The 22,020-nt window shown below is 45.9% G+C and overlaps 1 protein-coding gene across 1 annotated transcript in view; it reads right to left on the bottom strand.

The window, feature by feature from the left end:
• Frem3 (FRAS1 related extracellular matrix 3) overlaps positions 1 to 18,255 on the bottom strand; it is a 62,170-nt gene extending 43,915 nt beyond the window's left edge. Inside the window, 10 exon segments of the mRNA XM_035441664.1 lie at positions 13,727 to 13,786; positions 13,789 to 14,469; positions 14,472 to 14,637; positions 14,639 to 14,902; positions 14,904 to 16,007; positions 16,009 to 16,684; positions 16,686 to 16,750; positions 16,752 to 17,086; positions 17,089 to 17,466; positions 17,469 to 18,255. Of these exon segments, the coding sequence (XP_035297555.1) occupies positions 13,727 to 13,786; positions 13,789 to 14,469; positions 14,472 to 14,637; positions 14,639 to 14,902; positions 14,904 to 16,007; positions 16,009 to 16,684; positions 16,686 to 16,750; positions 16,752 to 17,086; positions 17,089 to 17,466; positions 17,469 to 18,255 (4,516 nt within the window).
• Between the last annotated feature and the right edge of the window lie 3,765 nt (positions 18,256 to 22,020).

The raw sequence follows: 22,020 nt of genomic DNA, 5'->3' as shown, positions 1-22,020 counted from the left end.
TCCTTGGTGGACTCCGAGCTCCACAGCATCCTGCTGTAACACCACCAGTCTTGCTAAGTGCCTGCTCCCTGTGGCTGGGTGTCCCCTTCAATTACTAGACAGTTGAGCCTTGGTCCCGAGAGCACATTGTTTGAACAAGACATCTTACCTAGGCAGTCTCTGAGGGAATTCAATTTCTCTCTTTAGGGGGATTTAGCTGTTTGGTGGAGTCTCTCCGGATTACCTAGCCAGGCCTGGAACTCTGGATTGTAAGTGATACTCCGCTTTGTCTTCTAAGTAGCTGGGGCCTACAGCTGTATCTACCATGCCAACAGTATTCTTAGCTTTTAAAGAAAACACCACAAATGATTCTGTTTCAGAGACTGCCACTTTTAAAATGAATAAATTACACTTTCCTAAGCACATTAGTAGTCAAATGTAAAAAAGTGGTTTCTCATGTGACGTTGAGTCTAATTTAATAATTAAATCTGTATTTTTAAAAAATTTAGCTGATTCTTTGGGCATTTAACATCATGCACCCCAATCCTACTCATTTCCCAGTCCTTCCATGTCTGCTCTCCACTCTTGTAGCCTTCCCCCCAAAATAAAAGAAAAAAATTAAAAAACCCACTTTGCTCCTCTGTCTTGCCTGACTCTTCCTAACATATTTGCTCATCGTGGTGGTATTGGGAGCTGTGGTGTTTGTCCAAACAGCTTGCCTTGCAAATGTTCATTGTGTAAAGGTTCACTCACTGTTGGTCAGGTTCGAGGCCTCTGGTTTCTGCTACACCATCAACACTGGACCTTCATGGAAACTCTTGGATATCCTGCTGAGTCATGGAGATCCTGCGGCTCTGGTTCCACAGGACTGGTTCTTCATTCTCTCCAGGAGCTCATAGATGGGGTAGACTTTGAGTGGTCCAACTCAAAACCCTGGGTGGCAGCTGACTTGGTCAGTCTGGGCTGCTGGGACCACACCCTCAGGCAGGGGGAAGGGCCAGCTCTCCTACACCCTCACGGGTACTGTCTCACTGCAGCCAGCAAGGGACAGGGTCACCTTCTCAGAATGCAGTGGTCAGCTGTTGGAACCCAGCCCCCATGGGGTCTCTAAGAGTTGTTTTCCCCCATAACCACAGGTACCTCCTGTTTTCCTGACCTCACCCCACTAGGATCAATATCCTGTTGTGAACCCTTTGACCTGGGGTTTTTGTAAGTTTGTATATAAGGCTGCTCCACAGTAAAGGTGAGAGACATTCTCTCAGAAAAGGACCAGGAGTCTTGTGGTTCATCCAAATCTCCAGGCTTTTGCCCAATACTCGGACTTCGTGGCCAAGAGCAGCCACAAATGGAGGTTTCACCGAGATCAGGAAAGAAAGGGGACCCTGAGAGGTCACCCTCAGAAGGCTGGAAAGCAAGTAAGGAGTTGTGAGGGTGGATTGCAAAAGGTACTAGAAAATAGGTACCTCAACTCCTGAGAGAGTTGGATTGTAAAGGCACTGGGAAAGGGGATGCCTCAACTCCTAAGAGAGTTGGATTGTAAAAGCACTGGGAAAGGGGATGCCTCAACTCTTAAGAGAGTTGGATTGGAATAGAGATCACAGTCAATCTCACAGATAAAGTTTAAAGAGACAATGTACAGGAAAGATTTAATTTTAACTTTGGATTAAGTAATAATGCTAAGAAAATTATTAAGGAAATGTGGGAAATCTGCCAAGAAGGAATCCCTCCTCCATGAGCTACCCACCAGTAGCCAGCTGATCCAGCAGTCCGTGCTTTTGTCCACTAGAGCCTGCTGAGGGCTCCAGTCAGCCAGCAATGATGTGATATGCACAGGCTGGCTGAAGAAATTGCCTCCTGAGAAAAAGTTGGGGCGCTATGCTTGGAAGAAACGCTGGTTCATCCTGCGGAGCGGTAAGATGTGTGGTGACCCAGATATTCTAGAATACTATAAGAATGAACACTCCAAGAAACCCCTGGGGATCATCAACCTAAACTTCTGTATGCAGTTGGATGTAGCCCTGACCTTCAACAAACAAGAGCTCCAAAAGAGGTTTATATTTGATAACATTACCAATGAGCACACCTTCTACCTGGTGGCTGAGACAGAGGCTGACATGAATAGGTGGGTCCAGAGCATCTGCCAGATCTGCGGCTTCAGTCAGACTAAAGAGAGCACTGACACACTGAGAAACCTTTCTTTGGTCAGTCATAATCTCTGCTCTTCTCCAGCTGAATTTAGCAGCTCCAGTCAGCCCCTGCTCAGAGCAGGGTCTGTGGCAGATAGTGAGGATGTGTACACCTTCAAGGCACCCAGCAACACCCTGTGTATGGAATTTGGAGACCTCCTAGTGGAGTCAGTCATAGCTTCCCCACCACAGCACCACAAGACATCTCTGTGGGGCAGCCCTCAACAGAGACCTCCAGTCAGTGACTACAAGTATCCAACACGAGGTGAAGAAACTGCCTGCTGGTCTGCTAAATCTCTAGAAAAGACTGTCATGGGTCGATCAGACACTGCCAGCTCTGATGACAACTATATACCCACAAACCCAGTTTCTGACATCCTCATGAGCACAATGCCCCATCACGTTGCCAGGCGAGGAAGAGAGATCCAGCCACCCCCAGTCAGTATCCACCTCAAGCCTGGCCGAAAAGCAAAGCCAGTACCCCTTGACCTGAGTAACAACACTGTCATCAATGAGCTCCCTTTCAAGACACCTGTTACCAAGTCTTTGTCCACGGTCAACCACACCTTTAACTTCAGCTCCTCCCAGTACTGCCATTCCATCTCCAATACAGACTCCAGAGACAGTGAGAACTATGTCCCTATGCGGAACCCAATGTCTTCATCCCCTGTATCCAGTGGCACTAACAGCCCAGCTCCAAAACAGAGTACTGGCAATGTGAATTACATAGCCCTGGACTTTCAGCCGGTCTCCCAGAGCCCTCATTGCAAGCCATCCACATCATCTGTCTCATCGGATGAGCCAAGTGGATAAAGAAAAGACCCAGGCCCTACAAAAGACCATACAGGAATGGACAAAGATGCGGCAGTCCTCAAGACCTTCCAAAGATGCCAAGCTATGGTAAGGATGGCCATCCCTGACACCTCCTCTCCTTTGTGACTTTTGTTCAAAAGATGTATGTATGCTCTGTATGTATGGTGTGGCCACACATGTGTGTATGAAGTGTGATCATAAATGTGTGATTGTTAACAGAAGAATGCTATTGTGTTGTCTTTGAATCGTTTAATTGCTGGGGAAGGAGCAACAGTTGTTAAAGTACAGGTTACTTGGGAGGGAAATTTCTGCTTTTTTTCCCATGGAGGGTGAAGAGCTGTGGATTCCTTCCAGACTGGTATGTTTTCATGGGGCAGGACCCCCTGAAGCAGTGGCCCAGGTGATCCGAATATTTGTTTTCATTTAAATTTGGTTGGTTAGAAATGGTAGTGGTCACAGTCAATCACTTTTAAAAGGAAAAAGGAGGAATATGATATAGAAATGATACTTTGTATTGGAATGGATCTTCATTTGTTGATATTAGTTAGGTTTCTAGATATATAGATATTCTTAAAATGTTTCAAAGACATACAGAAAATATGGCATTTAAATGGTTTAGGGTTTTTCTTGACAGTGAGACACAACTGCTCCTTGCACACCAATTATATCTGAGAGAAAGATGGGCACCCAAGAAACTCATTATAGAGTTTGACTTGGACATGGCAAGACCAGCCATTTGGGCAAGAAGCTACTCTTGCCTCATCTATTTAACTGCTGCTTTATAAACTGGACATGCAGGACCCACAAGAAAATGCCTAAAGGGTCCCTGCTTCATGCAGGAGTACAAACTGCCAATGCAGGACAGTTTAGAATTTCCTGCTTCATGGGGGAGTCTGTCAGACATTCTACAGGACATAGAAAAAAGATGACAGACAAACTGCCAATGCAGGTGGACAGTTTAGAATATCCTGCTTTGCTGAGAAGTCTGCCAGACACATTGTGGCCTGTAGGCTAAAGATGGATGCCCCAAGGTTACCAAGAAACTTTGGGTGATTGTCTAGGAAGCAAGGTGTCTCTGTCAGTTCTAGAGTTCATATATTATCCCTCTATGGTCTTTGATGGAGTTGAAGATAGATAGTTATAGTAACACACTAAGATAGAATGGTTAAAATCTTATAGTTCTTACTTGATAACTGTGTTGTTATATATAAAGAAGGGGGAGATGTTGGAACCCAGCCCCCATGGGGTCTCTAAGAGTTGTTTTCCAGCATAACCACAGGTACCTCCTGTTTTCTTGACCTCACCCCACTAGGATCAATATCCTGTTGTGAACCCTTTGACCTGTGGTTTTTGTAAGTTTGTATATAAGGCTGCTCCACAATAAAGGTGAGAGACATTCTCTCAGAAAAGGACCAGGAGTCTTGTGGTTCATCCAAATCTCCAGGCTTTTGCCCAATACTCGAACTTAGTGGCCTAGAGCAGCCACAGTCAGCCAGGGAAGGACCCTTGTCCATGCCACTGAGGCCAGCTCTCCTGCTGTGGTCATCACTGAGGGGCAGAGTCCCAGGGCCAGTAAGGGTGCATGCAAATCCAGCTCAGCACAGACATCAATATCAGTCCTGGGACATCAACATGGCTTTAGGTGGCAGTGTAGACCATGGTATCCGAGTGGCCTTTGATGTTAACACTGGCCACAGACATCAACACAGTCCTGTGTGGTAGGGCCTTGGACCCAGACTGGCACTCCATCACCAGGTCTCTCATGCCCCGTCCCTCGGGGCTAGGTAATTCGTGAGTTTGAGGTGGATCACGCCTGCAAATAATGGGCGGGAAAGAAAGAGGGGGACCAAGCAGATTCCCTTATCAAGGTCCCCCTTATTGATTATTACAAGGGGTTTTTATAGAGAAAGGAGGAAGCAGAGAAAAAGGAGGTGGGGGGAGGGATGAATGTTAATTGCTCTCAGGCAGGTATCCGGAATCTCCTGTCTTAAGGAAGTGGGGAAGGGATAGGTGTTAGTTGCTTCTCAGGCCAGGTCCCAGAACCTGAGGGGTGGGATGTTAGACTGGCTGGTGGCTAGCTAGGCATGGGGGGTCGCCAAGGCTGGCTTCTGACATCTCCCCCTACTAAGTATAATAAAATGGAGTGTCTGGCTTAGGCTACGTGATGGGCACCCGCATCCAGGACCCTATGTTTTATGATATTGTCATTTATATGACAGTGAGGGGTAGTGCCTCTGTCTTAGGTTACATGAGATGTATCTGTCCCCAGCACTCCGATGACCCTTCATAAGGCTAGCAGCTCAGGAGTGCTTTGGAGTGGGCATCTGGGGGTCAGTCTCACGCTAAACCCGTCATGGAGGACGCTACAGCTGCTGGGAAGGGTCAGCATCTGGCTTGCAGCATCAAGATATTCCCATCACAGACGGCTCCAGGGCCAAGGAAATCGGGAGGTTCGATGTTCAAGGCCTGAAAAATCTAGTCTTTTAGGACTGTGGGGTTTTTATTGTCGTCAGGCAGCTCAGAATCTAATGCCTCTAGGCGATGGTAGTGGATCAAAATCGGTTTTTCGAGGATGGCGTCAATCTGGGACTTAATGAATCTGGTTAATTTTTGAAAAGGTAGAGGTGACAGTTTAAGTAGTCAATCTAGTAGAATAGGCAAGGTAGGAATTAAATGCTTGCAATTCCCTCAGAAAAGGGAGGGATGGAAGAATAGCAGATGGTCAGAGGAGGAGGGAGGTCCTGGGGGGAAAAATGGTCAGGGGTTCCCTAGTCTGGAGAGGCCCCTAAGGCTAAAGCACGTAAGTCAACTATCAGGGGGGAGTAGGAGGGGATGGTTGCAACAGTTGTGGAGGCGTTGGCAGCATCACCGGCTGGGTTGATGATCATCCAGGTGTAGTTGTAGATCTGATAAGGGCTTCCAGCGGCAAAGGCAATCGAACTTGGGAACACACATAAAAGACAGCATCTTTTATCAGGGAATCAGTCACTCATGAGCGGTGAGAACTTTTCCCAGACCAGCGTCCGTCGCAATCCGGCGAGCAGAACTTCCTTGTCGGTGTGCACTACTGAGGTTTCCTTGGGGGGAGGGGTCTCCGTTCAGCGAAGAATCCGTACCTCGAGCCCCACGTTGGGTGCCACCTGCCCCGTCGCTAGGCACGGGGGGTCGCCAAGGCTGGCTTCTGACACTCTCACATCAGATTGGCACCCCTCACTGTCCTTGCGTCTCCAGTTCTGCCTTTCTCCACAGCACATGAGCTGCTTTGCTTTTCTTTCTCTCTTTTGTCATTTCTCCACCACATATTTGTTCATCATAGTGGCACCCCTTGAGAGGTCCACCTGCCCACCCATCTGGCAGGCACAGGCAGGTAGGCCTCTCTGAATTTGTATTTTATATCAATATTTACAAATAGTCAAATCAATTTCTTCCCCTTTAATTTTTTTTTTTTTGAGATAAGATTTCATGTAGGTCAGGCTTGCCTCAAATTCATTATGTAGTTGAGGATGACCTTGAACTTCTGATCTTTTTTCCTCCACTTCCCAAGTGCTGAGATTATTGCCCTGTGCAATAAACACCTAGTTTATATGGTGCTGAGGGCTGAACGAGGGTCTCATGCATACTAGACAACACTCTGCTACCTGGGCTACATCCAAAGTGTTTGTTTTTCTAAAACCACTTTGTACAATGTGAAACAAGGCTCAAGTAGTACCTGGTTCTCTCTGCCCACAACGTGGATCCCAAGAACTGAATTCAGGCTGTCAGTCTTCATGGCAAGTGACTTCACCCACTGGCCCAATTCTGTGACTTTTTTAATCCTTCCACATTGATGGCTAAAATGTTTGTGCACTGATCACAACAATGCTAACTGTTTCAGTCAGTATCTTCGACACCTGCTTTCTTCACCTGTGAGATGCAGATATCTACGTCATGATGGTGCTGTGGGGAGTAATGAGGAAGGAAGACAAGTCTGCCATGACACTGTCCATGAGGCAGCAGCTTAGTGAGTGCTGAGCCTGAGTTTGACAAGGAGGTATTGACCTCAAGGAGACAGGAATGTGCTCATCAGCCATTCCAAGTGAATAAAACCTTTTAGAAAGCTGTATGCATGTCCAGGCTCATATATTAACATATACCTACATATGCATATGTACGTGCTTGCATTTGTTTAAATTATTTACCTAGCACTTACAGTCCATACATGGAATCTAGGGCTTAGTCTCATTGCAGTGTTTTGTTTTAAACTTATCCCTGAAGTGTTATTATTACTATCAGCAGCAGCAGCGTTCTTGAGACAGGGTGTCATTATGTAGCTCAGTACGCTTCTAACTGTAGCCTTACTGTATTAGACTCCAAAGTGTTGAGTCTGTAACACCATGCTCCACACTGAAGTGACTTGGGAGTTTGCTTTATGAAGCAAAATGAGAAGAACTTTGACTTTTTCAGAAATAAGCTTTCTGCTCAAGGAGTAATAAGCACCTCCACTGTTGTGTACTATAGCCAGGGAAAGCAAGAGATTCACAATAAAGCCATGTAAGCATCATGTTCCCCTAAAACAGCAGGTGTTGCTTACTAATAAAAAGTATCAAAGGAAATTCATTTATTTGTTTTGGAGTTTGAGGAAAATTTTGTTATCATTTAAAAGGAAAACTCCAGGACAGGCAAGCTCTAAATCCCAGCTTGAAGAAGAGAATTAATAAAGCTAAAATGAAGTAAACAAAACAAGCCATTTTCTTTGTGCACAGAGGTCAGCTGCTTGGTGGCAGTAGCCACGTGACAGGAGGGGGACTTTATAAAGAGAAAAGTAGAGTAGCTCAAAGTGGCAGGGGCATGCTTGGGTTCTGATCAGCACCCAAAGAAAAGACAGAAGAGAAGACCAGGACACTTCCTGAATCAGGAGTCACCACTCTGGCAAGCACCATGGACTCAACCCCCAGATGTGCTGGGGTGGGGATTCTGGGAAGAATAGTACATCTTCTCATAAAGACTGATTATTTCTCCTGCCTCTTCCCCTTGACACTGCCTTTCTGAGGTCCTCAGCCAGGTTGCTGACCCCATCCACCTGGAATGCTGGGACTCCATCTCCACCTACAGAGATTCTATTTCCTTGACTGGAAGGAGTCTTTCCTTAATGGGCAAGAAAATCATTTGTAATGTTTCTCTTTCTTTGAAAACAGTTTTCTTTCATTAACCGTCTGTTAAAGTATGTTGATTTTCTTGCACCAAGATTTTCTTAGCTTCCTAGATACTCATTCTGGCTTTCTGTTGTTGTTTTTGGAAATTGATACTTAAAAAATTAATTTTAGTGACAAAATGGGTACATGTCTTGTTTTGTAAAGATACAGCTGGTGACAAGGGTAAGTTTTATTCTTTCTTGTTGAAGAAACATTACCCTGATTCTTCCTAGCTTGGGCTTCTGAGCCCATTGTATTGTTAAAAGGCTATTTCTGAAGCAGCACAGCCAGAATAATGTGCTTAGTTATATTAATCAATCCTATTGAACCAACTTAGCAGTGGTGCACTCATGCATTCTCTTTTTAAAACAGAAATTACTTTTTCCTAATAATAGGAGTGACTTCTGTAAAGCATTTGCACAAGAAAATCTAAAGAAGTAAAAAGCAATAAAAGAACTTATGGTCCACTATTGCTATTATAAGCTAATTTTTACTATATATATATATATTGTAGAAATGTTCCTTTGCTTCAACACATACACAGAGACACTACACACACACACACACACACACACACACACACACACACACAAAACACTCCCCACTTCTCTACACACACACACCACATACCTCATCCCTTTCCTCTCCATACCCCAATACTATGCTCTTACACAGACACACATCATACACATATAGGCTTCTCCACACCTATCCCCCCACATGTAGGTACAACCCCATTCCCCCATACACACACAGAAACACCTCCCACAAACAGACACATGCCAAATATACTTCACCCTTATTCCTCCCTCTCACTGTTCTACACCACACACACACACACACACACACACACACACACACACACAGAGACACACACACACACACACAACACACACACACACACACACACACACACACACACACACACACACACACACAGACACATGCCATAAACCCTAACTCCCCTCTACAGAGAAACACATATATGAAGCACACAGAGACACACACTCATGTAATTTACTTTGTGTCATTGCATATTGTTTCTACTTGGCTACCTTTATTCAATGACACATGTGACCTTCTTTCCACACTCACAACTGTAGATTTATTATAACATCAAGGGCACATGGAATGTTTTACATATAGTCTTATTACAGCCATGCTTTCCTTGATTTGACAAGGAGCTATAGAGACATATGAAACATTTATCTCACCACTGTGTTGCCCCCAAGGTGCTTATGATTTCAAATATTTTTTCAAATATTATTTTAATTGAAATAGAAGTTTGTCACTTTTTTCCTTCCACTTCCTCCCTCCAGTCTTTTGTGGCTACCCTCTCTTGAACCTCTTCCATGCTTCTCCCTTCCCCAAGTTGACAGCTTCTTTTTATTTGATTATTATTGTTACACACACACACACACACACACACACACACACACACACACACACCCCTCCATGAATATAATGACTTAGAGAGAGAAATATAAAATGAATGTGCCCATCAGTATTTCTGACATAGTTCAGAATTTGAGAAATCTGTTCCACTGATGGCTTTCTTGGCAATCTTGAATATAATAAAATTTGCCTCACTATTAAAAAGAAGACTGAGAGCCGGGCGGTGGTGGTGTTTGCTTTTAATCCCAGCACTCAGGAGGCAGAGGCAGGGAGATCTCTGTGAGTTCCAGCCTGGTCTACAGAGAGAGAGTTCCAGGACAGGCTCCAAAGCTGCAAAGAAATCCTGTCTGGAAAACAAACAAAAAAGAAAGAAAGAAAAAGAAAACGGAGGTCTGAGAATATAGCTCAGTGGTAGAGAACTTGCTTAGCTAGTTTAAGGCCTTGTGGTGTTTGGGATGACAATGGCTCACAGAGGTTCATAGATCTGAATGCTTGGTCCTATTTAAAAGGACTAGGAAGTGTGGCCTTGTTGGAAGTGTGTCACTGGGGGTAGACTTTGAGGTTTCAAAAGCCCATGCCAAGCCCAGAGTCTTTCTTTCTTCCTGTTGTCAGCACATCTGGATGTAGAACACTTAGCTACTTCTCCAGCCACGTCTGCCTGTGAGCCACCATGCTCCTCACCATGATGACAATGGACTAAAACTCTGACCTGCAAGCCACCCCAGTTAAATGCTTTCTCTTATAAGAGTTGCTGTGGTTATGGTATCTCTTCACAGCAATAGAATACTGACTGAGATGGGCCTTAAGTTCTGTTTTCAGAATCAAACAAAAATGCCCTCTCCCCGCATTTTAGAAATAGAGAGGTGGCTCAGAGGTTAAGAGCACTTGCTGTTCAAGGACCTGGGTTCAGTTCTAAGCACCTGAATTGGCAGCTTTCAACCATCTGTAGTCCAGTTCCAGGGAGCTGGCACCCTCTTCCTGCCTCTTTGGGTACCTGCATGCATGCAGTAGGCACATACATATACACACAAATAAATATTTAATTAAAAAGAGCAGACTTCGAGTTTGCACTGAAATAGCCTGACTTCAAGTTCTTTAAACTAGAAACCATTGGGACACACAAATTAGTCTTATCAAGTTTTTTTTCATTACATTGCTGGTTAAACACTAAACAAGTATCATATTTATAACTGTATGAGAGGCCCACTTATATTCAGTGGGCAACTGATATATACTGGGCCGCCCACTCCGTTTTGATGTCTGTTGCTTCACTGAGCTGTAGCAGAGCAAAAGGAAAAGATACAGCTGATTGTGAAATCAAGAAGTAGATCGGCAAGGTGGCCATCTCAGCAGGCAGTACAGAAGCCCAGACCCGAGTCCATCAATATTTCCTCTTTCTCCTGGGCCTGCTTTTTAACAGATACTACAAGGCCGGTAGGTAGAGTGAGAATCTGAGTATTACACACAGTGGCCAATTAAACAGTCCACTGTGGCTTAATGACTGGTCACATATAATCAAGTCATCTAATTACAGATTTTGAGGACTAAATTGTTAAGCTTATGTTTTAGCTAGAGTAAGAAAAATACAAACTGATCTCTGGACAAATAATTGTAAAGACAGGATTTTACTGAATGACTCCTGAGCTTCAGGCATGCTTCTAAGCATTGGGACCCAGACGCCACAGGGTCTCTGAGTTGTTTTACAGTTGTTTAACCACAGGTACCTCCTGTTTATCTGACCTCACCCTACTAGCATCAATATCCTGTTGTGAACCCTTTCACCTGTGGTTTTTGTAAGTTTGTATATAAGGCTGCTCCACAATAAAGGTGAGAGACATTCTCTCAGAAAAGAACCAGGAGTCTTGTGGTTCATTCAAATCTCCAGGCTTTCGCACAATACTCGGAGTTAGTGGCCAAGAGCAGCCACATCTAAGTGCCTTACATGGGTAAATTCCCTTCATATTTGTGGCTGGTGTAGTATGTTCCTACTGCTGTCTACACCTCAATCTGGAGTCCGTAAGTATAGTGTATCACACAGCAAGGGGGCTTTACAATGTGATTACGTGAAGGTTGCTGAGATGGGGTGTGGTTCTGGATCAAACACAAAGGCCCATGTCCATGAGAAGGTGGCAGGAGGCCACTTCAGGCTGTGCAGATGGAAGAGTGGGCAACTTCTGTAAGCTGGGACAAGTGAGAGGTTTGTGTTCTTCTCTGGATCTCCACAAGGAAATTCGGCCTTGACAAAACCTCGACTCCGGACTGCCAGAATCTTTTTACATCTAACCACCAGAAGAGATGGGCAACAGGGTGTGTTGTTGAAGCCACTGCATTTGTGATTAGTTCCACAGCAATCATTAGGCTCATGTGATGATAACCAGCAATTCCCAAAGCACAGGTCCTCAGAGATATTTCACACCTATTGAATTGATCTGGGACTTGAAAACAGAAGTCCTAGTTTTCAGAGTCTGTGAACTGGAAGCTTTAATGGTACTCACCTTGTGGTTTTCATAAAATTATAGCTTTGTAGACATCTTGCAAGTACTTTCATCCTTAAAACTGCCCAGCTCAGCAGAGACAAATACCTAATGTACATTACTGCAGGTAGGACATCACTTCTCTGAGGGGATTGGATACTAATATTTCTGTGTCATCATCATCATCATCATCATCATCATCATCATCATCATTATAACTACCACACACCATCTCCACCACCACCATCACCATCCTCATCCTGGAGCCAGGCAGGAGTTAAACATGAGAGAAAAAAGGCAACTGCAGCAGGATTAGATTTCGGTAGCAGCATTTCCTGATGGTCAGGATGCCCTTTAGTGGCTAGGTAGCTCTGAAGCTGCAGTGAGGTTGTTCTGCTAGACAGAAACCCAGCTACCAGCCGCCACCCTTGTACAATAGTGAAGGGTCTACATCTAACTATGACATCATTCACACTCATTTTTAACCCTTGCTTTTTTGTGGGCTATTCTAGTGGAAGCAACCCTAAAAGGGAGATCTGGTCCACCGTATTCCATGAATGTGCCATTCATCTCAAAAATTGTTATGAAACATTCTTGAAAACTCATGGTGCAGAATGCAGTGGGCTGTTTCCCCTTTGGGGGCAGCCAGCTCCGGTCTTTCTTTGGAGTGCTCACTTTGCTCTGCTTTGCTAAAGAAACTGCTTAACCTGTCTGTGCCTCTCATTGAATTCTGGGATCATCCTTGTGGATTCCTGGGAGTTTCCTTGGCATATGGAAGAATAGATCCCATAGGCACCCAAAACTCCAGACCTGTTTGTTATTGTTAGAAAGGCAAAAATCAAAGAATATTTTACAATGCTGTTATGAACATGTGTTCCTGAATACATCATGCATCCCGGGGACATTCTGGCTATACATGTTGTATAGCATTCTGCCACTCTGTGAAGATCCCAGGCAATACAATCTTAAATTTCAGTGTGAGCACAGAGCCTGAATGACATGCACATTGTCAAAATTAGTTTAAATAACAGTACATATTACATCTGGAGAAAAAGAAAATGAGAATTAAGACATTGTTTTTTTTTTCTTATTGTCTATAACCCTTGTCTTTAAACAACTTGTTCCTTAGATTTGTGGTTGGTTTTTTTGTATTAGTAATTATTAGTATTTTAATGACCATTTGCATCCAAGTAGAATGTATTTAGAGAAACAATTCTTATAGAACTATATGTGATTTCACTGGCTTTAGAAGCAATCTGAAAATTCAACCAACCTGTGTAGCAATCCTGGCTATCTTGGAACTCACTTTTGTATACCAGGCTGGCCTCAAACTCACAGAGATCAGCCCATCTCTGTCTCCTGAGTGCTGGGATTAAAGGCATACGCTACCACTGCCCTGCTTGGTATGCCATTCTTAAACTTGAAAACATGATATCAAAATGAGTATAACCTTATGATATTTCAAAAGCCCGAGTGTCTGTGTTTTGCTGTTGAAGGTGTACTTACAAGGTTCATTACATATTCCTGTGTTTCTGTTAAGTGGCTCTTCTAATAAATGGCTGAAAAAAAAAACCCTAACTTTTTAGAAGTAATTGTATATTCCAGTATGTTTTTATTAAAACTAGAGTCAGAACCATTTTTCAGAGCACTGAGACCTCTAACCCACTGAGGGAGAGAGACAGAGGCACTGGAGGAGAATATGACTAACCTTGTTTGAACACGTGCATGCTCCTGTTTCCAGTGCCGGCATCGACAATGTAGCCATGCTGGGTCCTCTGGTCACTTTATAATTCAGGAGTCTGTGAGGCCCATCCTGATGGTCTGCTTGTAGATACTTGTTGGTAATGAGGAAACCCAAGTGCCCAATGTGAAGGAACTTCAAGGCTGAGGCTCCCCTGTTAACGGCAATCTGTGGGGGCCTGTTGCCAAAGGGGCTTATCTGAATCCGCATTATCTGAGGTATGTGTGTCTCCTGGCCAATGTCTGGGAAGATGTAGAACCCAGTGTGAGTGCCATCAGACACAGTGAAGGAGAAACTGTCATCAGTTGTCTCACTGCCATCATGACAATAGAGAATCAGGCTCTCAGTCAGGTCCTTCTTGGTGAAAGTGGTCATAGGATGGCTAGCATTATACAAAATCCTGCCATGGATGGGGACCTGGGTGATGGTGAAAATAATAAAATTATCTGGAGTATCCTCATCTTCCACTGTCAACTGAAAAGGAGTGACCTCTATGCTGTCCCCTCTTTGCAGTGTTAGTGTTCGGATGGTCACAGTTGGTTGCTTATTGTCCACATCTGTGACAAATATCCTGAAGATTCTGAACACAGAGCTGTGTCCACCAGTCACTCAAAGCTCAAAATGTTCCACCTTTACCTCATCCTTTGAAGTATGAACATAGGATATCTTGTTGCCAGCCAGTTGAACCTGAGTAAAAGAAGCCATGGGCCCCCATGCTGGTCAGAACTTTCCAAGTGGCCCATGCTAGGAGCTTGTGTAATGCTATAGTGAAGTTCCTCACCAAAGCTGTGATTGTCACTGGTATTAAACAGTTCAGTGGTGAGGGTCACTCTGCCATCTTCTGTTAAGGTAACCCTTTTGCTGACAATGTCGGGGGGGGGCACTGTTTGAGTTGCCAATGGTGATATAGAAATAGCCGTCTCTCAGAGGGTTAACTCCATCAGTCACATCAAATTTGAAAAGATCAACAGCCTCCTCCTGGCCTGTGTGGGTATAACTGATGAGGTCTCTGTCAATTTCTCCCTGGGTGAAATTCATTCCCACAGTGAGGTTGTTCCTCACGTCTCCTCCTGGCTTCCTCAGTCGTTGTAGAAGCCCCCATTGAGGCTCAGACTGGAGAACAAAAGTGAGACCCTTGTTATCAAGGGTCAAGATCTATGGCTTTGAGCATATGATTTGTGATGATTTCAGAGTGTCCAGTTTCTTCCTCCAGCCCATCACTGATGGTCAGCTGAGGGGCCTCATCATCTACCAAAATTACAACAATGGGCATCTTTTTGTGAGTGGTGTGCTTGCGGTCACTCAGCCAGATCTCAAAGCTGTCCTCCGTGCTCTCTGAGCCATCATGCTCATAGGCGACGGAGGAGGCCTCTTGGATCTCCTGCGAGGTGAAGCAGTGAATGGGCTTGCTGCCTGTGGCAAGCTGCTGTATGATTTGCCCGTGCTGGGGGAGGACTGTGAGTCGAAAACAGAGCTTGTCTGGTGGGAGGTCAGCATCTATTGCATCGAGCAGTGGGGTATCTATGACTCGGCTCATTCCCTCTAATACCACGAACTCACGGGGGACAAGTTTGGGCTGCTCATCATTGGTGGGCAAGATGGTCAGAGGGAGGAGGACATCTGGGGAGAAGTTGATGCCATCAGAGCAGTAAAAGGAGAACTGATCTGTTTCTGGTTCTACCCCCCTGTGGATACTTTGTACGTAATTGATATGCCCGACTTGGACATCCTTGATGAAGAAGGCACTGATGGGGTGGCCAGCCCGTGACACTTCTGAACTGGGAGCTGGTGCTAAGATTTCCAGGTAGCCATAGGATGGCTGTCCAGTCAGAGTGCAAAGGACTTCATCTTTGGAAGTGTCCACGTCTTCAGCGTTGAGATGTTGTGTGGTCAAGAGGCTCTTCCCACCTTCGTACACAATGAAGGGCTCTCCCACCAAGACCTTGGGGGCCATGTTGTCCACTGGCAGCACTGTCACCTGCACCAGCACCCTCTCCAGTATGTTGTCCCCCATGGACGAGTGATAAGAATCTTTGTTGAGGATAAGGCTAAAAGCATCATGCACCCTTTGGAAGCCAACATCACCTCCAGTGTGGACGTAGGTTACTACCCCACCAGTGAGGTCCTCCAGGGTGAATTGTTCTGTGGGCAGACCATTCATCAGAACAGAGCCCAATTTAGGCTTGTCCTCCACAATGAAAGATAGCATTAAGTCCTTCCCGTCCTTTCTGCTGTGATTGACACCCACGTGTCAATGTAGCAGCATTCTCAAGTACAGCTATGGAAATAGCCAATATTGGAGAGCCAGTCATAAAGACCCCAGGACATCCATCAGCCACAATGAGATGCACAGAAATCCGGACAGTGATGGGTGTACGGTGCACCCCATCACTTACCTCCAGGTAGAAGATGTCACTGGTAGTCTGGTCTCTACTATGCTGATAAGAGATATTCCCATTAATAATATCAGGTAGCATGAAAGATTCTCCTGCAACCATATATTTTTTAAAGCACCACAAGTGTCCATGCTGGGGACCCCAGACTAAAGTGAAGAAAATTTGATCATCATCTGTGTCAGGGTCTGTAACATCAAGTTCACTGTTGCTGAGAATAAAGCTGTCTCCCTCAAAGACAGCAAAGCCCCTATTGATGACTTTTGGTGGCTGGTTGTTCAAAGGCTGCAGGAATAATGTGACTGTACCTGGCACACCATTGCCTGCAGCATCTCCCACCTGGTAGGTGAATTGCACAACCCGAGGTATAATGCCCAGATTCTTCTGTGGGTGTTGATAAGCAATTTTTTGATGTTTGACCTGGGCCTGGGTGAAATGAATAATGGATCTATTTGGTGAATCACTGAGCACAATTTCTCCAGCCTGGACTTGGCGGTTGCTGTCAGTATCAGTTGGTGGTGTCAGTAGGGTCATCTGAATTCTGGTCAATGTATTGGAGGAATTTCTTCTGGAAGCGAGTGAGTTGGTATCCTTGCACAGTCACTGTAAGAGTCACTGCCACCATGCTGGTACACCACTCGCCCTGCACTTAGGTCTGCTGGTGTGAAATACTGATATCCCGCAGGTGCCCCAAGCACCACCAGCTGCCCATGTTGCAAACCTCTGACTGCAGCAATTCTTACTTCGTCCAAATTATCTTTATCACTGACCTGAAAACTTTGGCCATTGGACAGGGGCCTTGCCTGGCCTTCAAAAACCAGAAGTCCTCTATTGTAGCTAGTTATTGGAGCCAGGGCTTTCATAGACTTCACCACCACCACGACGGCAAAAGGGTCAGAGGTGTCACCATCTCCATTTATCACCTGTAATTGCTGTCCCCTTCTGAGCTCCCTGTGGGGGATCGAAAGGCAATTTTCAGCTCCCGAAGCTCCTTCTGGGTGAAGAAGGAGACTGGAAGACCCAAGGGGTCATCTGTGTTCACCACATATCCCTGCTGACCATGCTACCCAGGTGGGACCTCAGGGGCATTGAGAATGTTGAAGACTAGGTCATCAGGGTGTGATTCGTTGTCTTCTACAGCCAGAGCATCAGGTGTCAGGGCTGTAAGTGGGGACTGATCAACTTCCACCGTCATTAGAGCGGCTAAACTGGGCCTGGGGGTTGTGCTCCTGGCTGCCTTCTGGATTCTGATTTGAAGCTGGAAGTACTCCTGGGCCAGCACCTTCACTGACCTAGTTCCTTGGGACTCTGACGTTCTACTACCATGGGCACATAGTCCCTGCAGGGTGAGGATGGTGTAGCAGTGTGCTGGTAGCGCACCCCAGCCTGGACAAAAGTCTCACAGTCGGCCAGATGGCCCCTGGAGAGAGGGGTCCCAGTGGCGTCCACCAAGTGCCCGTACTTCGGGAGTGCTCCGCTAGGGTGAGGAAGCAAGGTGAGCTTGCACCTACTCCTGGAGGCGAAGTCTAGCACTCTCCTATTAATGGCGTGGTTGCAGCCTTGCAGTTTAAACACCTTCAAAGGCCTGTTGCGTGTCACCAACTGGAGCTTGGAGAAGACCACGTTCACATTCAGAGTGAAAGGCAGTACCAGCGTGGAATTCCCTGCATCGTATCGCAGCTGCAGCTGCACCCGGGTGCTTGTAGCGCTGGGCGAGCCAAAGTGAGTGTACCTGACCTTACGGACCCCGAAGTCACAGGGAAAGTGGCGCGGGGAAAGCGTGCCTTGGAGCCGCGGGATGTCCAGCACTGTCACCTCACACTGGTCCCCTGGCTGCATTTGAATCACCAAGTCCCCCAGTGGGTCGAGCCAAACCGAGCGGCCCTGAGGCACCTGGAGACCAGGGTTGGCGATCAGGATGTGAGGGTTCTGGTGGCTACCATCATTAAGTGCTCCCCAAGGAGGGAGGTAAAGCTCCCGGTGGGATGCGTCCCCACTCAAGGGTACCGGTCCCCTCAGTGCGCGACAGGTCAGAAGCAGACAAGCAAGAGCCACTACCAGCTGCGGAGACATTCCAGGAGGGAGCAGAGAATCCCCAGCCATGGTTCCCAATGGAATTCTGGAGTTGAGACACCCAGGTGATGCTCACTTAGTCCCAGGTGCTGGCATGGAGGCAGGGGTGCTTTACGGGAGGGCAGAGAGGTTTGGATCCCGCTAGCTCTAGCAGCGGCACTTGAGCTGGGGGCTCTCTCTGTCTTCCGAGTTCCAAGTCTCCACTGGTGCCAGTGGCCACCCAGATGTGCCCCAGCTAGTAAGCGTGCAGGCGCTCCCTCTCCACTCAAGTGTCTATCCCAGTTACCTGGATCTGTCAGGGTGCAGCCTCCTACTGGCTTGTCCGGATACCCTCTTTTCTGGGAGCCACCAAAGAATTGTCCCTCAGGTCTGGGAGACCGAGGGCGACAGTTCCTGAGTGAGTTCTGGGAGTGGGAGACACCGCTGGCGCGGTCCATTCACCCAGGAATGGTGTTTCTGCTGGAGCGCGAGCCAGAGTCCTTCCCTTATCGCTGACAGGAGGGTTTTTTCTTGTTTTTTTCTTGCCAAGTTGAGTTTCACTCTGGACTTATTAGAAAGCTTGAGGGACCGATTTGGAGACTGATTTTTGCAAAAAGGATTTTCTGTCTGTCTTGAGGTAATTCTGCACTTGCACAGCATTTTTTTTTTTTTTTTTTTTTTTTTTTTTGTGAGGGGCGAGCAGCTTCAGGAGGCTGGGGGTGGGGAAGCAACAGCTTCAACGCCAGCAAACTTGAATGGTCGGTAATCTGTTCTTAGTCAATAGGCAATAGGTCTCACATAAAGCAATTGGGCGTGCAGGTTAGGTTGGCCCGGCTTTCTTAGAATGTGGTTTCCATACCTAGACATGGCTGTTTCCTAATTACTTTCTTTGTTGAAAAATATATGGTAGTCAGAGGTGAGGAGGCAGGAGCAGTAGTATCAAAATATCCCACAAATAAATCTCTGTGAATCGATTCACCCAACACTTGGAATCAGGCTTTCAAATGACCATGATTCCTACCTGAGAGTGGAGTGAGAGGCAGGTCCTGGCTTGTCTTCATTTCTTAGGGACTAGAAGAGTTCAGGCTGCCACCGTGCAAGATTAAAAAAAAAAAAATCACCTCCCTCTTTCCCTCCCACCCTCCCTTCTTCCTTCCTTCCTTCCTTCTTTCCTTCCATCCTTTCTCTCTCTCTTTCTTTTTCTTTCTTCTTTTCCTGTGACAGAGACTTTTTAATGACTGAAAATAGATTCATGCAAAACTATTGATAAAATGGCTTCAAGAGGGTAATATAAATCCAGGGAATTGTCATCCATAAATCAATCTTTTGATCTTTCACAGTGTTGCAGACTCTTTATTTACTTTAGCAAACAGTAACAACAGCAGCCTCCACAGCCACCACCACCTTCATTGTTTTCAAAACAAGAACACCGAATGAGCCTTAAAGTGTTGATGTCTCCACCCTCTAACAGGAATCACCCATGAAATGCTCAGGTGTGACTCACTAGATCTGAATGCTAGTCCACCTCATTAGCACCCAGACTTGATCGTATAGCAAGATAGCAAGAGGCAGTAGATGTTAAATAATCTATGTTTAGCTTAATTATGCAGTTACCCAGCACATTCAGAAAGTGTTCTTTTAAACATGTATTTTAAAAAATTTAAACATGCATGAATGAAGCATTATATTCCAGAAAGCTGCCTACTGCTTCATATAAAGCATGAGTGTTCATGATCAAATGTCTAAAATGGTTGTTTTGAGACAGGCTCTCAATGCATAGTTTAGGCTCGCCTCAAACTTGTACTCCTCTAGCCTCAGCCCCGAGTGCTGGAATTATAGGCATATGTCATGTTCCCTTTAGTCTACATGCGTTACATTTTGCCAGCTGAGCATTCATGTGTGAGTAGTTTGGTTTCTGTATAAGCATTACTCCCTCTGAGGCAAGGATCTTTTGCACACACTGTTTCATGATGCGAACATGGAGGTGCAGAGCTAAGATGACAGATCACTAAATTATTATTAAATTGATGGTTTTGTTCTCTGACCCTCTCTGCTCAGCATACACCTTTCCTACCATTTTCTATCTGGAAGGGTCCCTGTCTCTTATCATCTTATTTCTTTTCCCTTGGACTTGTTCTCTCCTTAGGACACTCTACCCTGGCTTTAAACACATAGACCAAACTCTTGCTACAGTCATCAGTAACCTTTATGTCGGATGTTGCCACACCTTTCTATTCTCCCTTCCCTTCCAGTAACGTGGCTGCTCCAGCCATGTTACTAAATTTCATACTCATGCATGTACCTGTTAATTGAGGTCTGTCTTCCCTGCTAGTCTTAAAGCTCTATACAAGCAGTGAGAGTGTGCCAGTCACCACAGGTGCTTAAGAGTAGAGGAAAGAAAGCAAGTGTGAAGTAGTAACGATAGGAAACCTAAACACTCATCAGAAGAAGCCAGTACAGCAGCTGTAACTGTCTTCCTGTCCCAGAGTGCACCAGCTCATTAGAAACTGCTGTCAGTTGTGTTTACACGGTGAAAGGTTCAGGCATTATGCTGGCCTGCCCCTGTCACCTGGTGGAACAGGCAGTGCCCTAGTCAGCCCAAGGTTCCATGGGAACTAAGTCTGCACGCAGGTGCAGAGGACCCCTTTAAAGATAGGTCCCTGCCCATTTACGCTCTCTGTCTCTCTGTTTTCTCTGTCCTGCTCTGTTCCTCTGTTCTTCTGTCCCGCGATCTGTGTGCTCTGTCTCTCTATGGCGACCGGCCATGGCGGTCAGCCATTTATCCTGTTCCTCTTCTTAGTCTCCCCATTCTGCCGGGCCTTATAATAAACTTATAGTCTTATGTCTCATGTCTCAGCATTTCTCTTTTCTTCTTTTTAAACAAAAGAATAACATTTTGGCGCCCGGACGTGGAAAGGCTCTGCCCTTATACCTTCTCCCGCGACCCGCTGGCGGGCGCGTGTTAGGCAAGGGTACCCTTACAACCCACTTCCATCTCCGCTTTTCCTGGTACTCCCTCCTGCCTACAGCAGCCTGAGATGCCGGAACTCAACTTGCCGCTTTTCCAACTAAGTATTTCTGGAACTCACTGATCTGCCTATTCGCTACAATCCGGTAAGATACCCAAAACCATTCCCATGGGGCAGACCCAGCACTGTTCACTCTGGGTCCATTTTTCGGTTTCGGGCCGGGTGCTCTCAGACAGGGCAATCTGTGCCCTTTTTTTGGCCTTGCCCACAGGAAATACATTTTTATGGGATCTTTCGATTACTGCCAGCGAGTAGGTAAATGAGCGGAGTTCTGCCTCCCAATAGGAAATTACTTTCACTTGGGAATGTCCCTCATTGTTCTGTTTGCTCTATCTCTGACTGTGTTTTTTCTTGGTTGGCAATGTCTGCTTGAGACGCTCTGAGAGTTTTTTGTTTGTTTGCTGGTTTTCATTTTTCCACATGAATGAGGTTTGAAACTTTTCTGGCAATTGAGAATGTGCTTACGGGGGTCGCCATCCAAACCACGTGGGCTATCCTGGGGGCCACCATCTTGGTCATAACCAGGTGACCTAGCTTAGGCCTGCCCACTCAATTCAGTGACTTACACGGGAAAGCACTGCCACCTGACATCTTGCTTTTTATTTCTTCTTTCACTTGTTGGGTGCATTTCCTGAAGGTCAGGCATGGGATCCCGCTCCAGGAGCGGTGCTTTTTTGCTTTTTCAGTTCGGACCACTGGGTCCTTTTTCGGTTTTGGGACAGCTGTGTCCCCTTCGGGGCCAGGCCCCTGGCAACTCCCATGGGCAGACGTGCATCCGGAGAGGAGC

The sequence above is a fragment of the Cricetulus griseus genome, chromosome 3, assembly GCF_003668045.3.
Source record: "Cricetulus griseus strain 17A/GY chromosome 3, alternate assembly CriGri-PICRH-1.0, whole genome shotgun sequence".
Taxonomy (NCBI): domain Eukaryota; kingdom Metazoa; phylum Chordata; class Mammalia; order Rodentia; family Cricetidae; genus Cricetulus; species Cricetulus griseus.
Note: the sequence above shows the minus strand (reverse complement) of the source record. Positions and strands in the feature narration are given on the sequence as shown.